This window comes from Protopterus annectens, chromosome 3.part1 (genome assembly GCF_019279795.1).
Source record: "Protopterus annectens isolate FY-2018-M chromosome 3.part1, PAN1.0, whole genome shotgun sequence".
NCBI classification, from domain to species: Eukaryota; Metazoa; Chordata; order Ceratodontiformes; family Protopteridae; genus Protopterus; species Protopterus annectens.
In genome coordinates this window covers 1,509,563,830-1,509,585,545 of record NC_056732.1, presented here as the reverse complement: position 1 = coordinate 1,509,585,545, position 21,716 = coordinate 1,509,563,830, and the positions used below count along the sequence as shown (strand labels likewise).

The following is a 21,716-nucleotide window of genomic DNA, read 5'->3' as shown; positions in this document are numbered from 1 at the left end:
AAAAAGTTTTATACAGGTGAAAGTATGAAGAAATTTAAGGTTCGTTTTCAGGAACATATCAAGGATATCAGATAGGGTAACTGAAAACACGTTAGCAGTTCACTTTAGGAAATATCATGCTATTGATTTTAAACTGCTTAAAGGTTGTGTTTTAGAACAGGTAAAGGTTCATTTGGGAGAAATAACACTTTTAAATGATAAGTTATTGTATAAAGAGGCACTTTTTATTTTAAATTTTGGCACCCTAACCCCTAGAGAATTGAATATTGAATTTAACTGGAATTATTTAATCAATAATGGTGTTAATTGTTTAATTAGAGTGTATTTATGGGAAGTGTGTTATTCGGTTTTATACTCCTTGAATGGTATTTGGTCGAGGCACTAGAGTGAATAAATATTCTGTGTGAAGGCTGTTGGCTGTTTTTTTTCAGTGATTTTACTGTTCCTTCCAATTCCTCTGGTACAGCAGAAAATCTCAAGTTTTCTACCTTGTACCATTTTTTGAAATAGTTCTTCCTGTGAATCCTCATACTCAAAGCCAGTCTTTTCTTCACTTCAACATCTGATTTTTGCATTGTTATCACAATTATTCTGAATAGCTATTTAAAGCTTCTTCTATTTTTCCAGGCTTTTGTTATTTGAGCTGATCTATTCCTTCAATGTTTCATTTATTTTAATCACATTGGAGTACAGTTGACTTATTTTTCCACTAAATTACTGGAAGATATCCCTTGTACCAAAGCTGAAGACTGAACTGCTTTTTGTTGAACAGCCACAGGATTCTTCTTTGCCAGTGTTCTTTCTTCAAATTTTCTTGTTGATTTTCTTTTGTTTTTCTAAATTTCTTCTTTGCTGCCATACAAGCAGTGTATGTACTTGGTCTGTAAATGAATTTTACCCAAAATGACAACTTCATTGGCCATTTCTCAGTTTCTACTTTCACACTGGAAGAAACGAAATTAAGATACTGATCAGTGTTCAGCCATCTTGCAAGTCTGCTTTGGTTTGCTATTGATAGAATTTATGGAGCTGAATGCATTACATGTTACTGTTTGAGTTGCTAACATTATAGAGATAACTTTGCTTTAAGTAGTCGGGTACCTATGTGGAGAAGGGAGAGAGAAATGCAAGTAAAAGGGTAGTTGGGGTGGATAGGTAATGGGGGTGGGGAAACAAACTAGGCCGCACCCCTTGCACTTTGCATGTGCAGTACTGTGAAGCCAGGAAGAACAATGTCAGAGGTAAGCAAACAGACTGCATGCAAATGGAATGTATAGTAAATCTAACTTTAAACTATGAATACGTTACTACTAAGAGATTACAACCTTGCCCTTGCTGTATATTTAGTGTGTGTTAATAGATAAGCTATAAGGGGCAAGGTACTACTGAATGCAGAGTCTATAGCTACAATACCTTAAGAGTTTGATAACACAGCAAAGTTGTGACTGTGGCCAGAGTGGAAGGAATATGGAGAGAAATGACAACAGCTTTAATAGGCTGGAATGGCCAACACAACAGACACCACATCAGTTTATAGCCACCAACAGGCCCCAGTGCATTAATGGGCAACTACAGCACAATAGCACTACAATGTTTTATACTATGATCAAAAATAAACAAAAAAAAGAAACCCACTATAAGGTTGGGGACATCTTACAAAATGACAGCAGTTTGCTTAGAAAAAATGTAGGCCTAGAAAACAGGTAGGAAATTACATGCCCATTTATTTTATTTTAATTCCAGGGAAGGTCAAAGAAAGAAAGAAAATGTTTGCATGGCAAGCTACAGAATGCCAATTTTCTGGCCACTAGTAGAAGATGAGGTTTCACCTAGCAGAGCTCTTGCCATTCAAACTTAAGTTCTGTGAAAGGTCACTGCTAAGATGTTTGACAATGTACTTCATAAGTGTTTGACAAGGAAAAGAAAAGGTATGAATGTAGGCCCAAAGATATTGAAAAATTACAGGAATATGATTGTATGACAGAAGCAGACAGAAATACTGAAGGGGAAGAAGTCAGTGCTCAGCTCAGTGGCAGAGTTCAGTTCTTAAACTAGTCTGTGCTTAGTGTGTGTGTGTGTGTGTGTGTGTGTGTGTGTGTGTGTGTGTGGCTGCATAACACAAATCACAGCTCACAGCCTTAACCATCCTTCCTAAAATGACAGACAACTGAAATGAAAAAGAAATGCAAATCAAACAACACAGGGATTGCAAAGCTAGATCAGCATCAACTTACATGCTAATGGCTCAAATCAATGCAACAGTTACAGGGGGATGTCAGCTGTATAATGGGTAGCTAAGTACTAGCTAAGATTCGGTATGAAAGGCAGCAGATCTTGCAAGAGGGATCCACAAAACAATCTGTCACAGAATTAAGATGCTATGTGGGTAATATTGAGAATCATGCTATGTAGTCTAAAATAGCAGCATAAAAATAATCTACTACAATGCATATTATAATGAGGATTCGCAAGATGTTGGGGTAATCTTTGTACGGAGGAATGTAAACTTTTTGGAAGCAATACTGACAGATATCAGACTAGTACAAAGCAGGTATCAATTATCAAACAATATAAGGTATTAGAGGGTGTATTACGATAAGAGCTTTAGGTTATATGTACAGCAGTTACAAACAGAAAACATAAAGGAGGCATTGATACTGAAATGGTATTTTTAGTAGCCAAGGGGAAGCAATGGAAGTAAAGGAGGTGGACACTGTGAATGGATGGCAGGTTGAAAGGTGACATGGTCTGGATTCACTGCTGCAGGTGAGTTCACAGTTTCAAACATTTGGGTAACAGTAGGGGAAGGCAGCTGAGTAGGATCTAAATACAATAATCAGTGAACTTAACACTTCATGGGCCTTCCATCATTTCCACCTTTTTTAAAAACCTTTATTAATCAACGAAAGCAAAGGAACAAGATTAGAAATCAACAATTACAAGACTAAACGTTTGAGTTAACTTAACAACTTTTCAAAAAGATTCACTAACACTGGTATCATTTACACACTTCAGAAACCAACAGCATCCACTTCCAGAGTCCTCTTCTTCAGTTCCATCATCTGTAGCAAGATTCTAGGGCATGGACTCCTATAAGCTTCTAGAAATTAGTCTTCAAAGGAAAACTTTTTTGTTTCCATTTACATTATATATAGCAAATAACATTACATGGTCTAGCAACACTGATTCCATTTATTTAGCACATCTACCTCACTAACACCTACTACGAACAACTGTAGATTAAGTGGCATTAGCCTAGGTCATAAAGTATCAAGTATCCTCTGAATATCCTTTTTAAAGCAGATAAACCCCAGCATTCCCAGAAAATGTGAAACCAATGCCCCACCTTACAATTACTACACAACCAGTAAGAGGTTAGAGTGATCAGAAGCAACCAGTTAAATCCAGCCAAGATATAAAAATATTTGAATTGAAATTATCAACCAAAAAATGTATTTTCTTGATTGGGAGCCATGTCTACGGGCTATTAAAAAGTCTAGCCACCTTTCTTTCACAATAGGTGCCTTAAGTTCTTTTGATATAAAAAAAAGAAGTCATGCACTCACCATAACATTCCATCTGTGTTGTCCATTTTCACTCTTCCTCAACCGATGGGTTCAAATCCAATCCTTCGGATCTGATTCAGCTGTTGCTAAAGTTCGTGGCAAACAAAAACTCTTGAGCTTCTCCCTTACCCATAATGCATCAACCCCAATTACCTCAGATCTTGTTTGCTGCCTTAGTAGACAGTAAAAGATGGAACTTATTATGGAGAGGCTATATCTGGAGCTTATATAAAAAAAATAAGGACATACAGCTCCCACTAAGCACTCATTCTTCAAGAAGCCTTAAGGATTGGGATTAGTGGAAGGGGACTAAGGAAGAAAGAAAATGGACAACACAGATGGAACGTTATGGTGAGTACAAAACTTCTTTATCTGATGTTGTCAATTTTCATTCTGTCCTCAACTGATGGGACAGAGTCCCCAGCTACTGAATTCCCAGGGCGGACTCAAGGAAAGATATTATTGAGCAACATAGAACCAAAAGATACCTTTTCTCTAGAGACCAGATCTAATTTGTAATGAGCAATAAAGGTATGGGAAATATCCCAAGTAGCTGCTGCACAAATGTCACCCATGAACACTCTGGAATGAAAAACTGAGGAAGTTGCCATGGATCTGGTGGAGTGGGGTCGAACAGGTTCTGTTAAAGCAATGCCCAACTTGTTATACACAAAAGGGAATGCAATTTGTTACCGATCTTGACAGAGTAACATTGGTAGCTGGTTTACCCAAAGATGGCTCTGCATAAGAAACAATTGATCAATATTTCTAATGTTTTTTGCCCTATGCAAGTAAAAACTATCTATGAACATTCAGTAAATGTAATATTTATTCTCCTTTGTTAGAATTTTTGGTAAATTAATCGACTGATTTATACTGGATTCTGACACCACCTTGGGAAGGAATGACAGGTTGGTTTGTATGGCAACGTTGTCTTTATGAAAAGTCAATTATGGAGATTTTGAGCACATTGCTTGGAGCTCAAAAATTCTTTTGGGCACAGTAATGGCTACTAATAAAATAATCTTCGATGAAAGATATCTGTGTTCCCATGTAGATGAGGGTAAAGAGGGAGATTATGTAAGAGACTGTAGCACAAGGTTAATGTCCCAAGGGGGCAAGGATCTTTAAAGGGTGGCCTTAAGAGTACAGTGCCTTTCAAAAAAAAGCTTTGCTCAACTTATTGGACGCTACAGAAGAACCATGTATTCCAACATGAAAATTTGAAATCGCTAATTGTACTTTAACGGTACAAGAACTAGCTCCTTCTTCAAAAAGATGCACTAGAAATTCAAAGACATTATGAATGGGAGCTGAGAAAGGTTCAATATTACATTTTTGAGCCCAAAAAACAATATAGTTTTCAGGTGGAAGGTTTATAGGAGGACAAAAGAATATGATGGACAGGAGAAGACAGCATAGGTTGTCTGGCTATTAGTGGAATGGGAGAAACCAGGCAGGTAGCCAGCCTGACATTCACTATGTCTGGATGTATCATACCTGCTGGATGAGCCAAGAGGTCCACAGTTGGATCCAGAAACCAAGGTGGTTGAATCAGGTGAGGCCAAAGGAAGGGAAACCAAATTTGCCAAGGCCAATAAGGGACAATGAGCATGACCTTGCTCTTCAACCTTGCTGCTTTCTGAAGAAATTTGGAAATCAATGGAGTGGGAAGACACATGTAAAGGAGACCGCTGGTGCAACTGTGAAGAAGAGCATCCCTTGGGGATTCCCCTGTGGGGGGGATTAGGGCAAAGTAGCCACAGCGTTTGTTGTTCGGGGGGATTCGAACAGATCACAGCAACGCTGGCCCCAATTTTGGAAGACTGTTTGCAATCATTTTGTTAAGGGACCATTCGGGAGGTAGAAGAATGAACCTGCTCAATTTGTCTGCTATCACACTGGACTTCCCCGGAATGTGTGTTGCTAAATTAAAGTGTTTGGAAAAGATTCTCCCACTGCCACACTCGGAGCTTCTCAACACAAAGGGTAGGATTTTCTTCCTCCCTGTTTGTTGATGTACCAAACGACTGACATGTTGCCTGACTGTACTGCAATTGCCCTGAAAGGAAGACTATTCTGAAGTGCCTGCAACACTAACAGCACTGCTCTCATCTCTAGGACATTTATATGCAAATTGGCCTCTTCAGGGGACCAGGTGCCTTGGACTGTTGTTCCCCAGATAATGCCATCCACCCCCCCCCCCCGAGCTGGGAAGCATCCATGGACACTGTGGCCTTGGGCTGAGGGGGAATGAAAGGACGACCTTCTAGAACCTGGTCTGATGAATCCACCATTTGAGATCTCTCTTGCAGATGTGAGTGTTTATATCTTTTAAAACACATGTTGATAAATAATTGACCATTGAGCAGCTAACATCCACTGAAGAATTCTCATATAAAACCTGGCAAGTGGTACTAATGTTATTGCTGCTGCCATCGATCCTAGAGCCGGAAGGACCAGTTATGCTTGTTGTTTTTGTATTGAGAATCACTCCTATAAACTCTAAACTCTGAGCTGGTTGCAGATGAGATTTGTCTTACTTTATGGTCATCCCCAGAAGAGAACAAGTCTGGAGAACCTGGTCTCTTACACATGAGGTGATGCCTTGTCAGAGCGGTAATGAGCCAGTCTAGATGTGGAAACACTCGGAATCCTTGCAGTCTCAGATAAGCTGCTCCATACTGACATGCACTTTGTAAACACCCTGGGGGCTGTGATGAGTTCAAAGAGCAGCAGTCTGAATTAATAATGACTGGCTTCCAGCCAGAAGTGTAAGTACCTGCTGGACTGTCTGTTCATCTTTATGTGATAGCATGCATCCTGATGGTCTACAGAACACATCCAGTCGTCCTTGCCCAGAAATGGGAGAATGGACTGAACTGTGACCATCCAAAACTTGGTTCTTCGAACTGTCTTGTTTAGTTTGGAGAGATCCAGGACTGGTCTCCAATTCCCTGTTTAATTTGGCACCAGAAAGAACCCTGAGTAAGTTCTGGATTCTACCTGGTTTGGCGGGACCACCCGAGTGACTTTTTCTAGTAGCTTTTGTATTTGAATTGCTGCTTGTTCCCTCTGACTATATGGAACATTGGGGATTTTCCTTGGGATTGGGGGAGAAAGGGAAAAGGGTATAATACAGCCTCTGGAAATAATCCTCTGCACCAAAGTATCTTTTGTTATATCCAGCCAGACTCTCTGGTGCAGGGATAATCATCCCCGACTGTCTCCAGAGGTAGTCAGTCAGGCCTCCTTTCAGAAGCACTGAAGGGTTTTGTCTACAATGAGTCTCTGGAACTCTGGTTTTGCAGACCACCTCTGCCACACAGGCTTCTTCATCCAGTAGCGTTCCCTCCTCTGCCTCTGGGGAACCTCATCCACATGTGCCTTGAAAAGGACCCTGAGACTTCTTGAACCATATTTCTGACCACCTCATTGATTTCTGGAAAAGGTTGAGGAGGTGAAAAATGCATGCCCACAGCAGACAGGGTCTTTCCATCTTTTTCACACCTGAAAAGAGCATCTTTTACTTTGGGGCCAAATAAAGACACTCCGTCAAAAAAAGCATTGATGAAAGAAGACTAGAAAGGCTCTACAAACTCACAGAGGTGCATCCAGGTGTGTCTCCTTATGGAAACACCTAACCCTGCTGCCCTTGAGGTTCCTTCTGCAACATGTGAGATCAACTTCATGGATGAATTGGATATGGACTGTAGAGTCATCATCTGAGAAGTAACAGATGCCTGAACTTTATCAGAAACAGCACCAGAGAGGGTATTTGATAACTCCTTGATCAAATCCCTCTGTAATCTAGTAAAGTGTGCCAAAACAGTTCAGAGACCTCAAAGCAAAGGTCGCTGAAGTACAAACACACTTACCAAATCTGTCCATTGCCCACGACTCCCTGTTGGGGAGATGGACAGTGGAACTTTCCACAGCTAGTTCCTTTTTGGTGGCTGCCACAATGACCCTCCCTACCTTCCCCCAAAACTGTCTATCCACCGGTGGTGCCATTATCCTATCTGGTTTGCGAGGAATGGGCTCTGTGGTGTCGGGAGTCCTTCCATGTCTGCCGTGAGATCAAGTCAATGAGCTCAACAGTGGGTGGAGTCACCCAGGAGATAGAGGGTCCAGTACCAAAAGCCTCCAAGAGAACAGATTCCTCAGATGTAGGGTTGCTGCATGTCCATCCACTTCTCGGTTTACGAATTTCTAGGATGTCTCCAAAGGAGACATCTTCAAGAGGTGATCATGGGGACCCTTAGCCTTCATCACAATCTGTGTCTTCAGTGATGGACTCCTCATAAGCGCGTCATTTTACAAATTCTCCTGTTAAGGACCTCCTCGATGGGTTTTCTCTGGTGAGGTATTAAAAGAGGAGAGTACATTTCCCTGGGTGGGAGCCAGGGATTTTGGTATTGGCTGTCCCTGTGCTAGGAAATGATGAAGATCTGAGCATGGAGACATCATGGCAGAGGACTTGGGATCCGAGGGGGAAGGATCTGTCAGCACTGTCGAAGCAGAAAATACTCTATTCAGAGTCTCAAACGTAGAGCAGCTCAGACAGAGAGAGAGAGAGAGAGGTTGCTGGATCTGAGAAGAGAGGTTGCTGGATCTGAGAAGACAAGCTTCTGAATCGTAGACCTCTCGTGCTCCAAATGCAAAACTCTTGAAGTGGAAGCTAGAGCTGAGCTATCCAGTGCCAAGTTTCCAAGGTGCAGAGACAGCTCCGAGAGCTTCAGAGTCAAGTGCAACACCTCAAATCTGACAGGTAGACTGCGGCTCTGGAAGGTCTCCAGATCTGATAGGACCGGAACCCTCAGAGAAGATCTTGGATCATAGGATAAAGTTATCCTTGGATCCAAGCCAGATGGATACAGATGATTTGGATCCAAAAACTCTGAAGTTACAGGAGTCAGAGGAAGAATTTGTAACAGGGGAGTAAGTAGATTTGAGGATCTTCTGACCCAGAGGTGTAGGAGCCAAAGGAACACCATTCTGGCTCTGTGCCAAGAGAATCTTCTTCACCAATCTCTCCACATCATCTTCTGTCATACTTCTGGAAGAGTTAGTGGAGTATATGGATGGAGACCTAGGTCTTTCTAGGAATCAAGAAGGTATTCTGTCAGGAACCGGATCCAGTGATGGAGAGTACCTAGTTCTGGGTAGCAATCTGGTAGTCTGGAGGTCAGATTTGGATAGCATTGGATCAGACAAAGTTGGATCAGAGGGCTTTGACTTCACTGGATCTGATTCAGGAGGTGTTGGATCCTATAATTGTTCTTTAGTAGAATCTAGCAGTTTTGCCTTTTTTGGATCAAGGGTCGAGTCCAGGTCCTTATGAGACCTGATGGCGTAAGAAAGGATGACTTTTAATTTTGGTATTTTATTATTTAGAGGTAGAAGAACCCTCTGATATAGCTTCCTCAAAGGAAGAGCATGACCTTTTAGGATAAACTTGTTTTTGCATTCCACCAACATACAAGGATTGAAACCACGACAAACTGAGCAATCCTCTTGTAAATGTAGGAGACCCAAACAGTACACACGAAGTGTGTGGGCATCAGATATTGGCAGCTTGTGCCCACACTTCATACATTTTTTAAAACCTGCAGGTTTATCTGCCATGGAAAAGCTTTTTTTTCTAGGGAAATATGAGAAAGGAGAAACAGAGAAAAGGAAACAGAAATACCAACAATTGTAACTAAAATATGACAGGTAGTAACGACAGTATCTGAGAGGTACAGAAAAACCTGTAAGTTACATAAAGAGATAGCAGGAAATTTATAAATGAAGGTAAGGGATAGGTTTTTAAAGAAAAAATAGAAAAATACAACACTTATGCTTAGGAGAGATGAAAGACCATGTCTTTTGCTTGAAGTGACAAGATCTGGAGTAATTCGGGGTTGGTGCATTATGGGTAAGGGAGAAGCTTGATAGTTTTTTGGTTTCCACGAGCTTTAGCAAAAGCCAAGTTGCATCCAAGGGATCGGATCCGAACCCATCAGTTGAGAACAGAATGAAAACTGACAACATCAGATGCCTATGTTTCTCAGTCACCTTTTGCCTTCTTATAAGCAACTATTCATAAACATTATTTATTAATCCACCTTTCAAACATCTACCTTCTAGAGTCTAGAACATGACAAGACCATTGTTCTTCGCTCACATTAACTACGTTTGTGTTTTCCTGCTCAAATATAATCTCAAATTGTCTTTTTTCAACATTAAATCGGGATGCAAAATTCTGCCAACGGAACAGTGACCCCTATCCAACATTTGTTCCCAATACAACAAACTTCCTCCTTGCAGAAGTTGCTAACCACCCCCAAAATCTAGACAGACAATAATGCAAGTGCTTGAAAATGAGTATATCCACAAACACAATGTGAGAGCACAGAAACGGAAGAGAGGAACCACATCAGTTAAGTACTACGAACTTTAAACTTTAATATCAAAAACTTAAGCTCATTTGTCCTTAAATCAGGATTTCTTCAGAAGTACAAATAAAACAAGTAAAGTATATTTAAATAGACCACCAAGTGACTCACCTGACTGGTACCATCAATTAAAATTTAAAGAAGTAATTATAATAATTAAACTACAAAAACATATATATATATATATATATATATATATATATATATATATGCATGTGTATAAATATATAAACAAAAACATTTCCATAACAAAAAATGATATCATAAACCATATCAATAATCAATAATTTACCTCTAAGTAAAGTGTGCCAAAAATGTTCAGAGACCTCAAAGCAAAGGTAGTTGAAGCACAGACAAGCTAGAGAACATTGTTTGTTCAATCCTGGATAATTAAAAGCATTACAACATAGCTGACAGTAAAGTTTTCTCGCCTCCAATCGGAGAGAAGGACACCCACCCCTAACATTTGGTAACACCTGTTCAAGGACCCAGAATTTAAAAAAATGTTTGGTGTTAACCATAATATGCTTTGCTAAAGCACTGGTGTTCTTTTTTTGTTTACATCATATACATGCTCATAGATATGTTGTTTTAATATCTGCTCAGTCTTTCCTATGTAGTAAGCGTTACATGCCTAACATAAAGCAACATAAATCACAATTTTTGAAAGACAGTTAACATTACAACTTATTTTAATAAGCCTACCATTGAGGATGCATTCTTTAACAGCTATTATATATTTGCAAAAGTGACAGAAACCACATTTCCTCATACCCCTTACTACATGGGGAGTACTATATACATAACCTTTGTAAGTTTTTCAAACATCTCCATCTCCTATAAACTATAATAGGACCATCCCCAAATTTAGAGCCAATATCAAAATCATTTTTAAATACTACTCAATTTTTCTCCATCACTATTAAAACTGGTGACAAAAAAACAATTACTAAGTATTGGTTTGCAAAGCCATGTTTGACTGTCTGTAGGCTTTTCCTGCTTGTTCCAGTCTCTGACATTGGCAAGCTCATGATTACTTAAGAACACAGTTGCCTGGAGGACTACCTAAGCATTGAATCATGAATTGAATTTAATGTAGGAATTAAATTTAATTTATTGAATTAACTGAATTTTGAATGAACAATTATAATGACTTCTTTAAATTTTAATTGATGGTACCAGTCAAGTGATTCACTTGGTCTATTTAAATATGGTTTGCTTGTTTTATTTGTACTTCTGAAGAAGTCCTGATTTTAAGGACAAAAGAGTTTAAATTTTTGATATTAAAGTTTGTGGAAACACCCCCAAAACGCTGAAGCCAATCTGGTGGTCCCCTGCTATAAACAAACTATACAACAGAAGGAAGAAACTGTTGCAGAAAAGAGGAAAATCCCAGGATGCAAAAAAACTCCCTCACCAGCCTCAGTAAGAAGCTGAGATTCCTCATAAAATCCTCAAAAGCTAGTTACGAAAATAAAATTGCCAAAGATTCCAAAGACAACCACAAGGCATTCTATAGTTATGTCAAGAATCTAAATGGCAATGCTCAGATCTGCTCTGAGCTACAACAGAATGGCATTAAATATACTGATCTCAAGGATATTGCCAATATCCTGGCAGATCGATTTAGTGCCAACTTCATCCCCTCTCACCCCCTGAAGGGCCCATCTCAATACCAAAAGATTGCCAAATTCCGGTAATCACGGCCACACAGGTAGAAACCGCACTCTCCAAAGCTAAGAATACAGCATCCACGGGACCAGATGACATCCCAAGCTGTGTACTACACGAACTACAACATGAACTGGCACCTCACCTAAGTGTCATGTTTAATCATAGCCTCACCTCAGGCTTCGTGCCCACTGAGTGGCGCACAGCTACAGTTATCCCACTCCACAAGGGGGATCCGCCTTGGATCCTGGGAACTAGCGTCCCATCAGTCTGATGAGCCTGATCTGCAAGGGCATGGAACACATTATCATGGAACTTATAAACAAAGACACTGGCAACCTTCAAACACTGGACCCCACCCAGTTTGGGTTTGTGAAGGGCCGATCTTGTTTCTTGAATCTGATTGACTTCTTCGAATCTGTCTCCAGAGCTGTGGACGAGGGTAAGGTGGTCTACACAGCCCATCTGGACCTCGCCAAGGCCTTCAACATCATCCCCCACTCTGGAATCATAGATAAACTTACTAAGCTGGGCATAAATCCCTACATCACTCGATGGGTTGTCAACTGGCTTACTGACAGAACCCAGACTGTAAAAGTAGACGACTCCAAATCCAGCTCCAGACAAGTGGAGTACCTTAGTGTTCAGTCCTGGGACCACTCTTGTTTGGCATCTACTTCACTGAAGTACAGGCCAACACTAAAGGACTTTGGCTAACAAAGTTCACAGATGACTGCAAACTGGGAGCCATTATTGAATCCCCAAATGATGTGGATATTCTACAAAAGGGCCAAACAGATGCCTGGTGCCAGAGCCATGTGCTCAAGCTTAATGCCAAGAAATGTATAGTTATCCCCTTGGGAAAAAAACATGTACCCATGAATTACCACATAGGTGGCAGTACACTAAACATCGAAAGTGTGACGACAGACTAAGGGACACAGGTTTACAGTGGTCTCACTTTCGATAAACACATCGCCACAACAGTCAGGAAATCCTTCTTTGTGGCACACCTCATCACTAAGGGCTTTTCATCCAGAAGAAAGGAGGCCATTGTCCCACTGTACTCATCCCTCATTAGAACCATTATAGAGTATAATGCCCAATTTGGTATGTACCGCACAAGACATCTGCAACAGCTGGAAAGGCCACAGAAACCTCACTAAAAGAATCACACTCCTAAAGCAGATGCCATATGCTGACCGTCTAAAACAAACTCCAGCTATACTCTGTGGCATATCGTCTACTCAGAGGCAATCTCTGCTTAACATACAAGGCCATGTCAAACCCTGAGCTGTTGGACATACTCCACTTAAAGAAATCCTAATCCCTCAGAGCCACACGCTCCAGGGATCTAAACCTTGTCATCACAATGAACAAAACATGCTGGAGGGATAGGTTCCCGACCCATACACTCCTCATACTCTGGAATAGACTGCCCATACATGTCAAGCAGAGCGCCTCCTTGGCCCTCTTCAAAAGGAACCTTGATGATTAGATGGGAGATAGGAAATTCACCCCAGGGATCATGTCAGTCGCCCTGCTAGACAAGGGTCCAGAGAATAAATATTGTGGGAAGAAATATCCAAGGAATTGTTATGGCTAGGCTTGTATAGGCCCTAGGGCCGATAGCCGAGTACCAACCTCTCAACCTATAAGACATTACAAAAAGTAGGTGTGGCAGCCATCTTCTTGACACAGCTCCAAAAAAAATTCCCAGCTACTCCTACAAGTTCTAATATAATAAACACATTAACTCTTACTTGAAAAATGTGTACAACACTGGCAGCCTGTGCAACACCCTAAGTTTAGATGCCTTTGTGGAACACTTTAGGTCAGGGACATCTAAACCTACCTGTGAGGAAGGCAAAGCTAAAAGGTCCTAAAAATAGTTTTTTCCTGGCACACACAAAATCAATAAAACTAGTTTCTTGAGAGTGTAAAAGAATTGACTTGAAGGAACAATTAAAAAGATCTTGTGCAGCATACAAACCATTGGCAAAATAAAGAAATTAACAGCAAGAATTCACTGTTAACAAAAAAAAAATGTAATTTCTTTCAACTATGGCTCATCCCCTTAGCTTTTGTTAATTCTTCCTTGTATGTTACCTGCCCTGGTGTGGACAGAATCAGTCAAATGAATCTCTAAGCTTGTGATATAGTTTGTAGCACAATGGCTGGACTTCAGCTATAATTAAGTGCCTTTACTTCTGCAACTTTAATTTTATAACCAAAGCTCTTCTGCTCACCATAGTTTCAAGATGCAAGAAACAAAGTGTACAATCCTGACTACTGCCCCAATAAAGTATAAATACAGAAGATAGCTTAGCCCCAGTTTTCACTTTTCTCATAAAATCTACATACAAAGCCTTAACCACATTTAAAAATTGAGGGGAAAATCTCATGCACGATAGAACTGTATCTAGTAATCATTTCATTCACTTGTTTTCAGAGTCTAAGAGCTAGAACCTTCTGATTTAATTCTCTTTTCCATCCATCCATCTACAATCCCTTTTTCCATTTTTGCATATGGGGTCAGGGTGTCAATTTCATCAGTGACAATCATTTAGAGCAAAAAATCATGTTTCCAGCTGGCTAGCCCTGCCGCGACTGTTCTTCCATACCACACATTCACATGCACACTAAAATCTATGGCCAATTTAGATTGCCCAATTTACCTACTGCGTGTCTTTGGAATGTGGAAGGAAATTGGAGCACCAGGAGTAAAACCCATGCAAACAGAAAGAGGCCATGCAGACTCTGCACAGATGGCACCCTAGTTGAGAATCAAACAGGAGAACTTCTTGCTGTGAGGTGACTCTATCCACTGCGCCACTGTGGTACCGAAAATTCATTTAATTCAATTACATTTAATTCCTAAATTAAATTCAATTCATGATTCAATGCTTAGGGAGTCCTCCAGGAAACTGTGTTATTTAGTAAACATAAGCTTGCCAATTTCAGGGAAAGACTGGAACAAGCAGGAAAAGCTCTAATAGCTGCTCACAGCCAATTTCAATAGGCTACATACATCCACACAAACCCCAAACTGAAAATATATTTACTAATACACTTTCCCAAAAATGGGGCTTTAAGTGCTGTAAGTGTTGTCCACTGAGAAAAGCATGTTCTTGTCTCCTGTCCCAATTTCAATCCTCTCTTGAAACAAACACACAAACCCTTAAGATTCTAACTACCTCTCTATGTCCAATACTTGGAGGGAAATGCAAGTTATGGAAGGTAATGTACTGTCCCCCAGAAAACCCTTAATTACAACATTTTTGCTGATAGAATCTGTTCTTTGCACAATCAGGTCAAAGGTGCTACCTATCCTGGTTGAGCATAGCCATTCCTCAAATCTTTCCTGAGGGGTAAAAAACAAAGTTCCCAGCCACAAACCAAATGTTAGCAATTTCTGGTGTTTACGATCATTCCAATGAGACCTGTATAAGTACAACACTCGGTTGAATCTTTCTAATGTACACAAACACTTGAGCTCTCTTTACAGCATTAGAAAGTGCAGGAACACTCCAGGTGCCCCATATGTTAGTAACCCAAGTGGTATATAAAGCCTGACGTAGTTTCCATATCATCCCTGTCTAAAACAAAAGAAAATCCACACAAGTACAAATGCTGGAAAGCCATGACTCATCAGTTTCTATAAACTGCCTAAACACACAAAACAAAGCTTAACACTGCAGATCTATATAACACTTCTGGACATGAATTTTAAACAAAGCGATCTCTGATTAACTACAAGACTGCTGTGGGCTAACAGACGTAACATTTAACGGAGGAAGGTTACAAAAGTACAGGCAAGTTATCCAATTTAATACAATAAAACAACCCTCACCTTCATGATAAAACCAGAACAAAAAATGTTGAACTATTTACAATGTAGTATAATTTGTTTCCAATGTCAAGGTACGACAACTCATTTCTGACAGAAAAATGAAGAATCAGCTGGAACACTCCAAAGGTGTGCTTGAATGTAATGTGGAGCTTCACCCCCTTTTAATATTCCTCCAGAAGCTCTATGCACATTTATTAAAAACAAAAAAAAAAAAATCATAATTCACCCTTAATTTGTGCATCTGAATGACACAAGTATGCTACAAACAAAAATCTTTTCCGTCAACTTGCAGATTTCTCTCTGAGTAGCAGAATGACCAAATCCCCCAGGACATATCAGGATTGTTTAGTCTCTGCAATATCATTTCTCTTTGAAGCACTAACAGCTTCTAAAATTAAACCTTTATGACTGGATGCTGTCATAAAGTGGCAGTACAACTCCAACAAGCAGCACGTGGTGCTATTAAGGAGAAAATGCCCACTCAAACATCAAATTACTAGCACAAGACCAAATGTCCAGTAAAGCTGTGCACAAACCAAACTGAATGTCCTGCGGAACACCCTCACCACAATTTGGCAGCAAATCCCTGGCTGGGAGCTGCAGTACAAAAGTGCAATATGAAAAGCTAAACAGTTACTTACCCAAATTTGGCAGCAAACATTTACAACGGCCTCAAGAGATTTATGCTGGCGAACATTGTGCAGGTTGTCTCTTTGTGACCAACGACATGGCCATGTCACATTTCCCCATTGTTCCACACTGAAAACTCTGCTTCAAGTTCACCTCAGTTTCTGCTGGTGAACAAAGGGTTACTGAACTGTCCAGACGAAATACCCTGAGTTATGCAGAAAATCAGATTTTAAGGTACCACTTTTTTTCTTCTGCATCCTTCCACCTCACTGTCTGCCAACCATCAGCCCGTCTCCTGGAACTCAATCCCAATCATTTCCGCTACTGGCCTAGAGCTGACTAAGAAGGGCTGTAATTAAGGCAGCCATTATGGGGGGTTTGCAGCTTCCTCCTAGGAGTCTACATCTCTGACCATGCCTGTTACTAAAGGGAAGTGTGTGCAATAGGCTATCCACACTGCTCATCCCTCACTTCTGCAAGCAGCAGCTCTGCCTTTCTTCCCTGAAGCACGGGAGGTAGTTACCCCATCTCCAACACAGACAATACACTCTTCCTGCATGCCCTAACTGCATGCATCCTTCTCAACCACCCCCAGGAGAAGTTAGCCAGCCAAGCCCTTACATTCCTCTTCCTCCCAGTTTCCTTCAATGCCAGGGCCACTAATCAATCCTTGGTCACATTTAGGGCTCCATCCCCTCTGTGCTACACAGCTGGACACTTCTGCTTGCTTTGTCTGCAAATTCTAATAGCTCATTGGAAACTAGGAATTAGAATTACAAAGAAATCTTCAAGAAGATATATCACACTTGAATACTCACATTATAGAATGCCTCTTCAAACACCAGAAGGGGACCAGAAAATCCCACCACTAACAATGGCTGAGCACCCAAGAGACAGAACAACACACCATGAATTGCAGTGGAGATTATAAGTTCCGATACACCAATCAGGCCGTCTGTCTTCTCACCTGGAAACAAAAACATTTTCAAATTACAAATTCTATAAACACTTCCTAAGCAAAAGTAACTACATGTATGGACATTTCAATAGAAATAATAGAGGAATTACCAGATAAATACTAGACATGGCTGACATTCCTTACAGCAGCATTGAAACGACAAACACGACTCCCAACAGTTACTGCTGATAAACAATAAATATATGTTTTTGTGTGAGTTCAATTCTTGGCTGGGGTGCCTTCTGCATGGAGTCTGCATGCCCTCCCTATATTTATAAGGATTTTTTCCAGGAGCTCCAGTTTTCTCTCGCATTCCAAAAACTTGTAGTAGGTGGATCAGACACTCTAGACTGGCCATAGATTTCAGTGTGTGTGTGCATGTGTGTGTGTGGGCGTGTGTGGAAGGGGTCTACTTTAGAGAAGTGAACTATCAGACGATCGAACGTTGTTACATCGACCCCTAAACGTTGAACCAGCAAAACAGCGAACGGCCGGAAAAGCGATTTTTTTCCCCAGGGAAAAAAATTGCTGGGCCATTGTCCGGGTTGCACCATTTCCTCCACTGTAGTGTGATCTCGGAGTTGGTATATTTAAGTAGGGGGGAATGAAGCCCCCCACTTTATTTAGTGTTTGGTGTTCTTATCGCTGTTCCGACCATTCGCTGTTTTGGCGATTCGACATTTAGGGGTCGATATAACAGCGTTCGATCATTTGATCGTTCATTGTTATAATATAGACCCATGTGGAAGAACGACCAAGGCAGGGCTAGCAACCCAGCGGTACAAATCCTGGCTCTACATGATGGTCAGTGTTGAAGTAACACCCCAACCCCATGTGCAAAACTGGGGAAAAAAGAGTTGTGGATGGATATGCTCTTGTGGGACTACAAAAGACATGAAATATTAACACGCAAAAACATTAACATACATTACATTGATTTCCATACGTTGAAAGTAAGCTTAAATGAAAAAATATGGCTGAAACTACAACCCATCCTGACAGTGAGCACAGATGGTTACAAGCTATGAGCTGTTAATGAGCTGCGACTTGTGGTACAGGGTTTAATTCCTTCAGCCTTCCTGTGCCTGCCATGTGACCCTGAGCAAGTCTTTTAACCAGTGCTTTGGGAAATTGGGAATTTGGGCTAGGCTCCTTAGTGCTCTCCTGGACTGCAGTCTATTCAACCAATGGCTCTACCTACGGATTGCAAAAGAAAAACAAAATTCCCTTTTACAACGAAAAAAAAATCTCACAAGCTTGTGCCTGCACACAAACTGAATAGTGTTTTCTTTTCTCCAGAAGATGATGTGTAGTGCCGTGGTTAGGGACAGGATCAGCACATATGTGAGCAACAATGGGCAAGGTTTTTTTCCCCTCCATACCACCTTACTCGTGTTGCTAACCATAACTCTACCCTAATCACAATCCTATATATTACCTTACAAAAAAATTTCTCCTAAAAATACCACTAAGCAAGCCACTTACAGATACTACAAACACTAGTACACACTTGCAATACTAAATATATACTTTTTCTTAACCCTTACTCCAACTCACAGACATAAGTATATATATATATATATATATATATATATATATATGTATATATATATATATATATATATATATATATAGGTGGATATTGTGAAGACTGGTGGTGAAGGGTGCCAACCTAGCCAAATAGAATTTGATACATAATTCCGGCATTTGTAAATATAAATGTAAAATACAGGCTTGTTTCTTAAATGAAAGAAAATACTGTAAAATGTTGAACTTCAAGATAGTAGCAACATTGCCATCTGATGTAAGGAAAACCAAGTCAAGCATTTCAAATGTTCTCTGAAATTAAAATTATGTTTTGTATGTTCTTTGATCTCCAGAGCTCGAAGCCATTTGGTCTGGGATAGCACATTCTTTCTATTGTTTTAACTTAAGGAATAATTACTAGAGTGTACATGTGAAATATATTTTATTGTTGTAGCTTCCTGGGCAGGTGTTAGCTTGCTAAATAATGTAGCCTGTTGGCCTGGGAACCCCAGGCTAAGTGTCAAAAATGATATAATGTGTATACTGGGAAACTTAAGTGTCAAAATGATGTAATCTGGGAGGGCCCAGCAGAAATGTTTGTTAGTGATTTTAAAAACTATTGCTCAGAGAGAGACTGTAACCATTTTTGTCTGACTATTCAGCTCAGCATTGTCTTATGCTCTATGTAAGTAAGTTACTTCAGAAGTATGTTTTCTTGTAACAATAGCTAGAACTTAGAAAAGATTAGACTAAGTGTTTTTCTGTTATGTCAGAACTGTACTACTGAATTATTTTAAGTTTCTGTGTGATCTCTGAACTCTTGAATAGCACTGTGGTGTAGTATTGTCTTGTGTTTTTAGTATTTATTATTAAATATTTTTAAACCCTTTTCAACTGTGACTGGTTTATGTAGAGATAATTTAAGCTCTACAGTACACTGCATGCTTATAAGTGATCCTGTACTAAACCTTAATTGCTTATGTTGCACTACTATTGGATAATAATGTTGCACAGTAATAATTGGACACCCTTTTAAGGGCATTTGGGTAGCTGATAATTATTAGCTGGTGGTGGCAGAAATTACTACCGTATAGTCTGGGCATATGGGCACAGCTGGAGAATCTGTGTCAGCCTTTCCCAGGAGTGTCTGTGAAGTTGTATAAATACTTATCTCAAAGTGTGTGTGTGTGTCAACTACTTGGGCAGGGACACGAAGCACTAGTTGGACAGAGAGGGTACTGGAGGTTAGCTTGCCAGCTAGGCTGAGATTTGGACCCTTTAGCCGTGCCAGTGGAGAGTCTTATCGGGGACCTAGAGAGCAAGGGAGCAACCAGCCCCAGACTGACTGTGATCTCTGTGTGCTATTAAGGGAAATTGCACTTTACTGTGTGTATTGATTATCCTTTCTCCTATATGAGACGCCCTCTCTCGTGTGAGTGGTGAGGATTGAGGCTCCTTGACTGCTGGGCCAGGGCACAAGCATCATACATATATATATATATATATATATATATATATATATATATATATATATATATATAAGGGTTCACTACTAAATATCAAAATTCCAAATCCCGACACTCTGAAAACAGAGCTCCAGAATCTCGAGATTGCGGAATCTCGAATTAAAAAAAAAAAAAAAAATGAATACACAAAACCAACTATTCTAATGTTTATGGAGGGGGGAAGCCCCCCTGCACCCCCTGCAACTGAAATATACCAACTCCAAGATCGCACTACAGTGGAGTGAACAGCAAAGTTCCAGTTTCGCACTGTACGGCAATCTCTATTCACTATTTTCGAGATTGCGCAATCTCGGGATTCTGGTCATCGGTATTCAGAGTCTCGGGATTGTGGAATTTTGGTATTGTGTAGTGAACCCATATACACACACACACACACATACATATATATATATATATATATATATATATACACACACACACACACACACACACACACACACACACAGAGCGAGAGATCTATATTTATATAAATATATGATTATAGTTAGAAATGCACACTTCGAAGTTCATCTCAAACAAATAAAGTAAATAAACATAAACTTGACTAGCCAACCAACTAAAAATCCAAAAGGAAACATAACAGATTACCTTTGATGATCACAGCACAGTTAACATCTAACAAACAATTACATACAGATGTACATACACACAAAAATCACCAACCACTGCAAATCACCCATACAGAAGAAAAAAAAATCTACACACACTGCTTCATATACACAGATAAAATGTTTCTGGCATGGGCAATACTGCTCTTCTGGCTTGCCAATATACCAAAAAAACTAAGTTAAGTTAAACTAAGTTTTCGGTCTACAAACACACACTCTACACACACACATAAACTAGTGTTTAGTTTTTTTGAATTGAAGATCTAAAAAAAAAGTAAAATCAAATCTGAAATCTTAACCTCCTCCTAGCAGCTGATAGCCTCCAGCAATGCAGCAGCTAGACTGGATCTAAGGTAAAGGCAGAGGGGATTGTGGGTGGCTCCTAGATGCTTCTTCTCGTCTGCTCTGCAGAGCTTGCAGGCAAGCGCGCGCGGGATCGTGCTTCAACCCATCAATGTAAGAACAAAGGCGAGATTGAACACTCTCACATCAGTAATTTCCATAGTAAAAGTACAGGTTGTTATCAAAAATATCTAAACTAGTACTTGCTTTAATGTAGTCTATTCCATGCATCAAATGCTGTCTCAGAGAACCAATTAGTGCATTTCTCAGTCCTATACAATTGGCTACATATATTGTCTGATGAGTCTCTACTACTTTTTTATAACCCTAGACATCCCCAGAGTTAGTTTCTCAATACCCTATAACCTGAATAAGATCTCCTCAAACTTCTATAAGTGACATTGTACACATTCAGATATTTCAGTCTTTCATAATAGCTTAAATTTCTGTATCCATGGATTCCCTTGGTATATGTCCTCTGTACTCTTTCCAATTTAATCATGCTTGTTTTCTTATAAGGCTTCCATAGTGTTATACTCATGTTTAGGTCTAATGTAACTAACAATGACTTCATCGTTTCAGATTTCCTAGACTT

The 21,716-nt window shown here is 40.0% G+C and overlaps 1 protein-coding gene across 4 annotated transcripts in view; it reads right to left on the bottom strand.

Annotated features, from left to right (window-relative positions):
- The window catches only part of SLC4A2 (solute carrier family 4 member 2), a 2,370,566-nt gene that overhangs the window by 336,679 nt on the left and 2,012,171 nt on the right, over positions 1–21,716 (bottom strand). For all 4 annotated transcript variants that reach the window (XM_044067584.1, XM_044067586.1, XM_044067587.1 and 1 more), the window contains one exon: positions 16,979–17,127. In XM_044067584.1, coding sequence (XP_043923519.1) covers positions 16,979–17,127 — 149 coding nt within the window. The remainder of the gene's footprint in view (positions 1–16,978; positions 17,128–21,716) is intronic.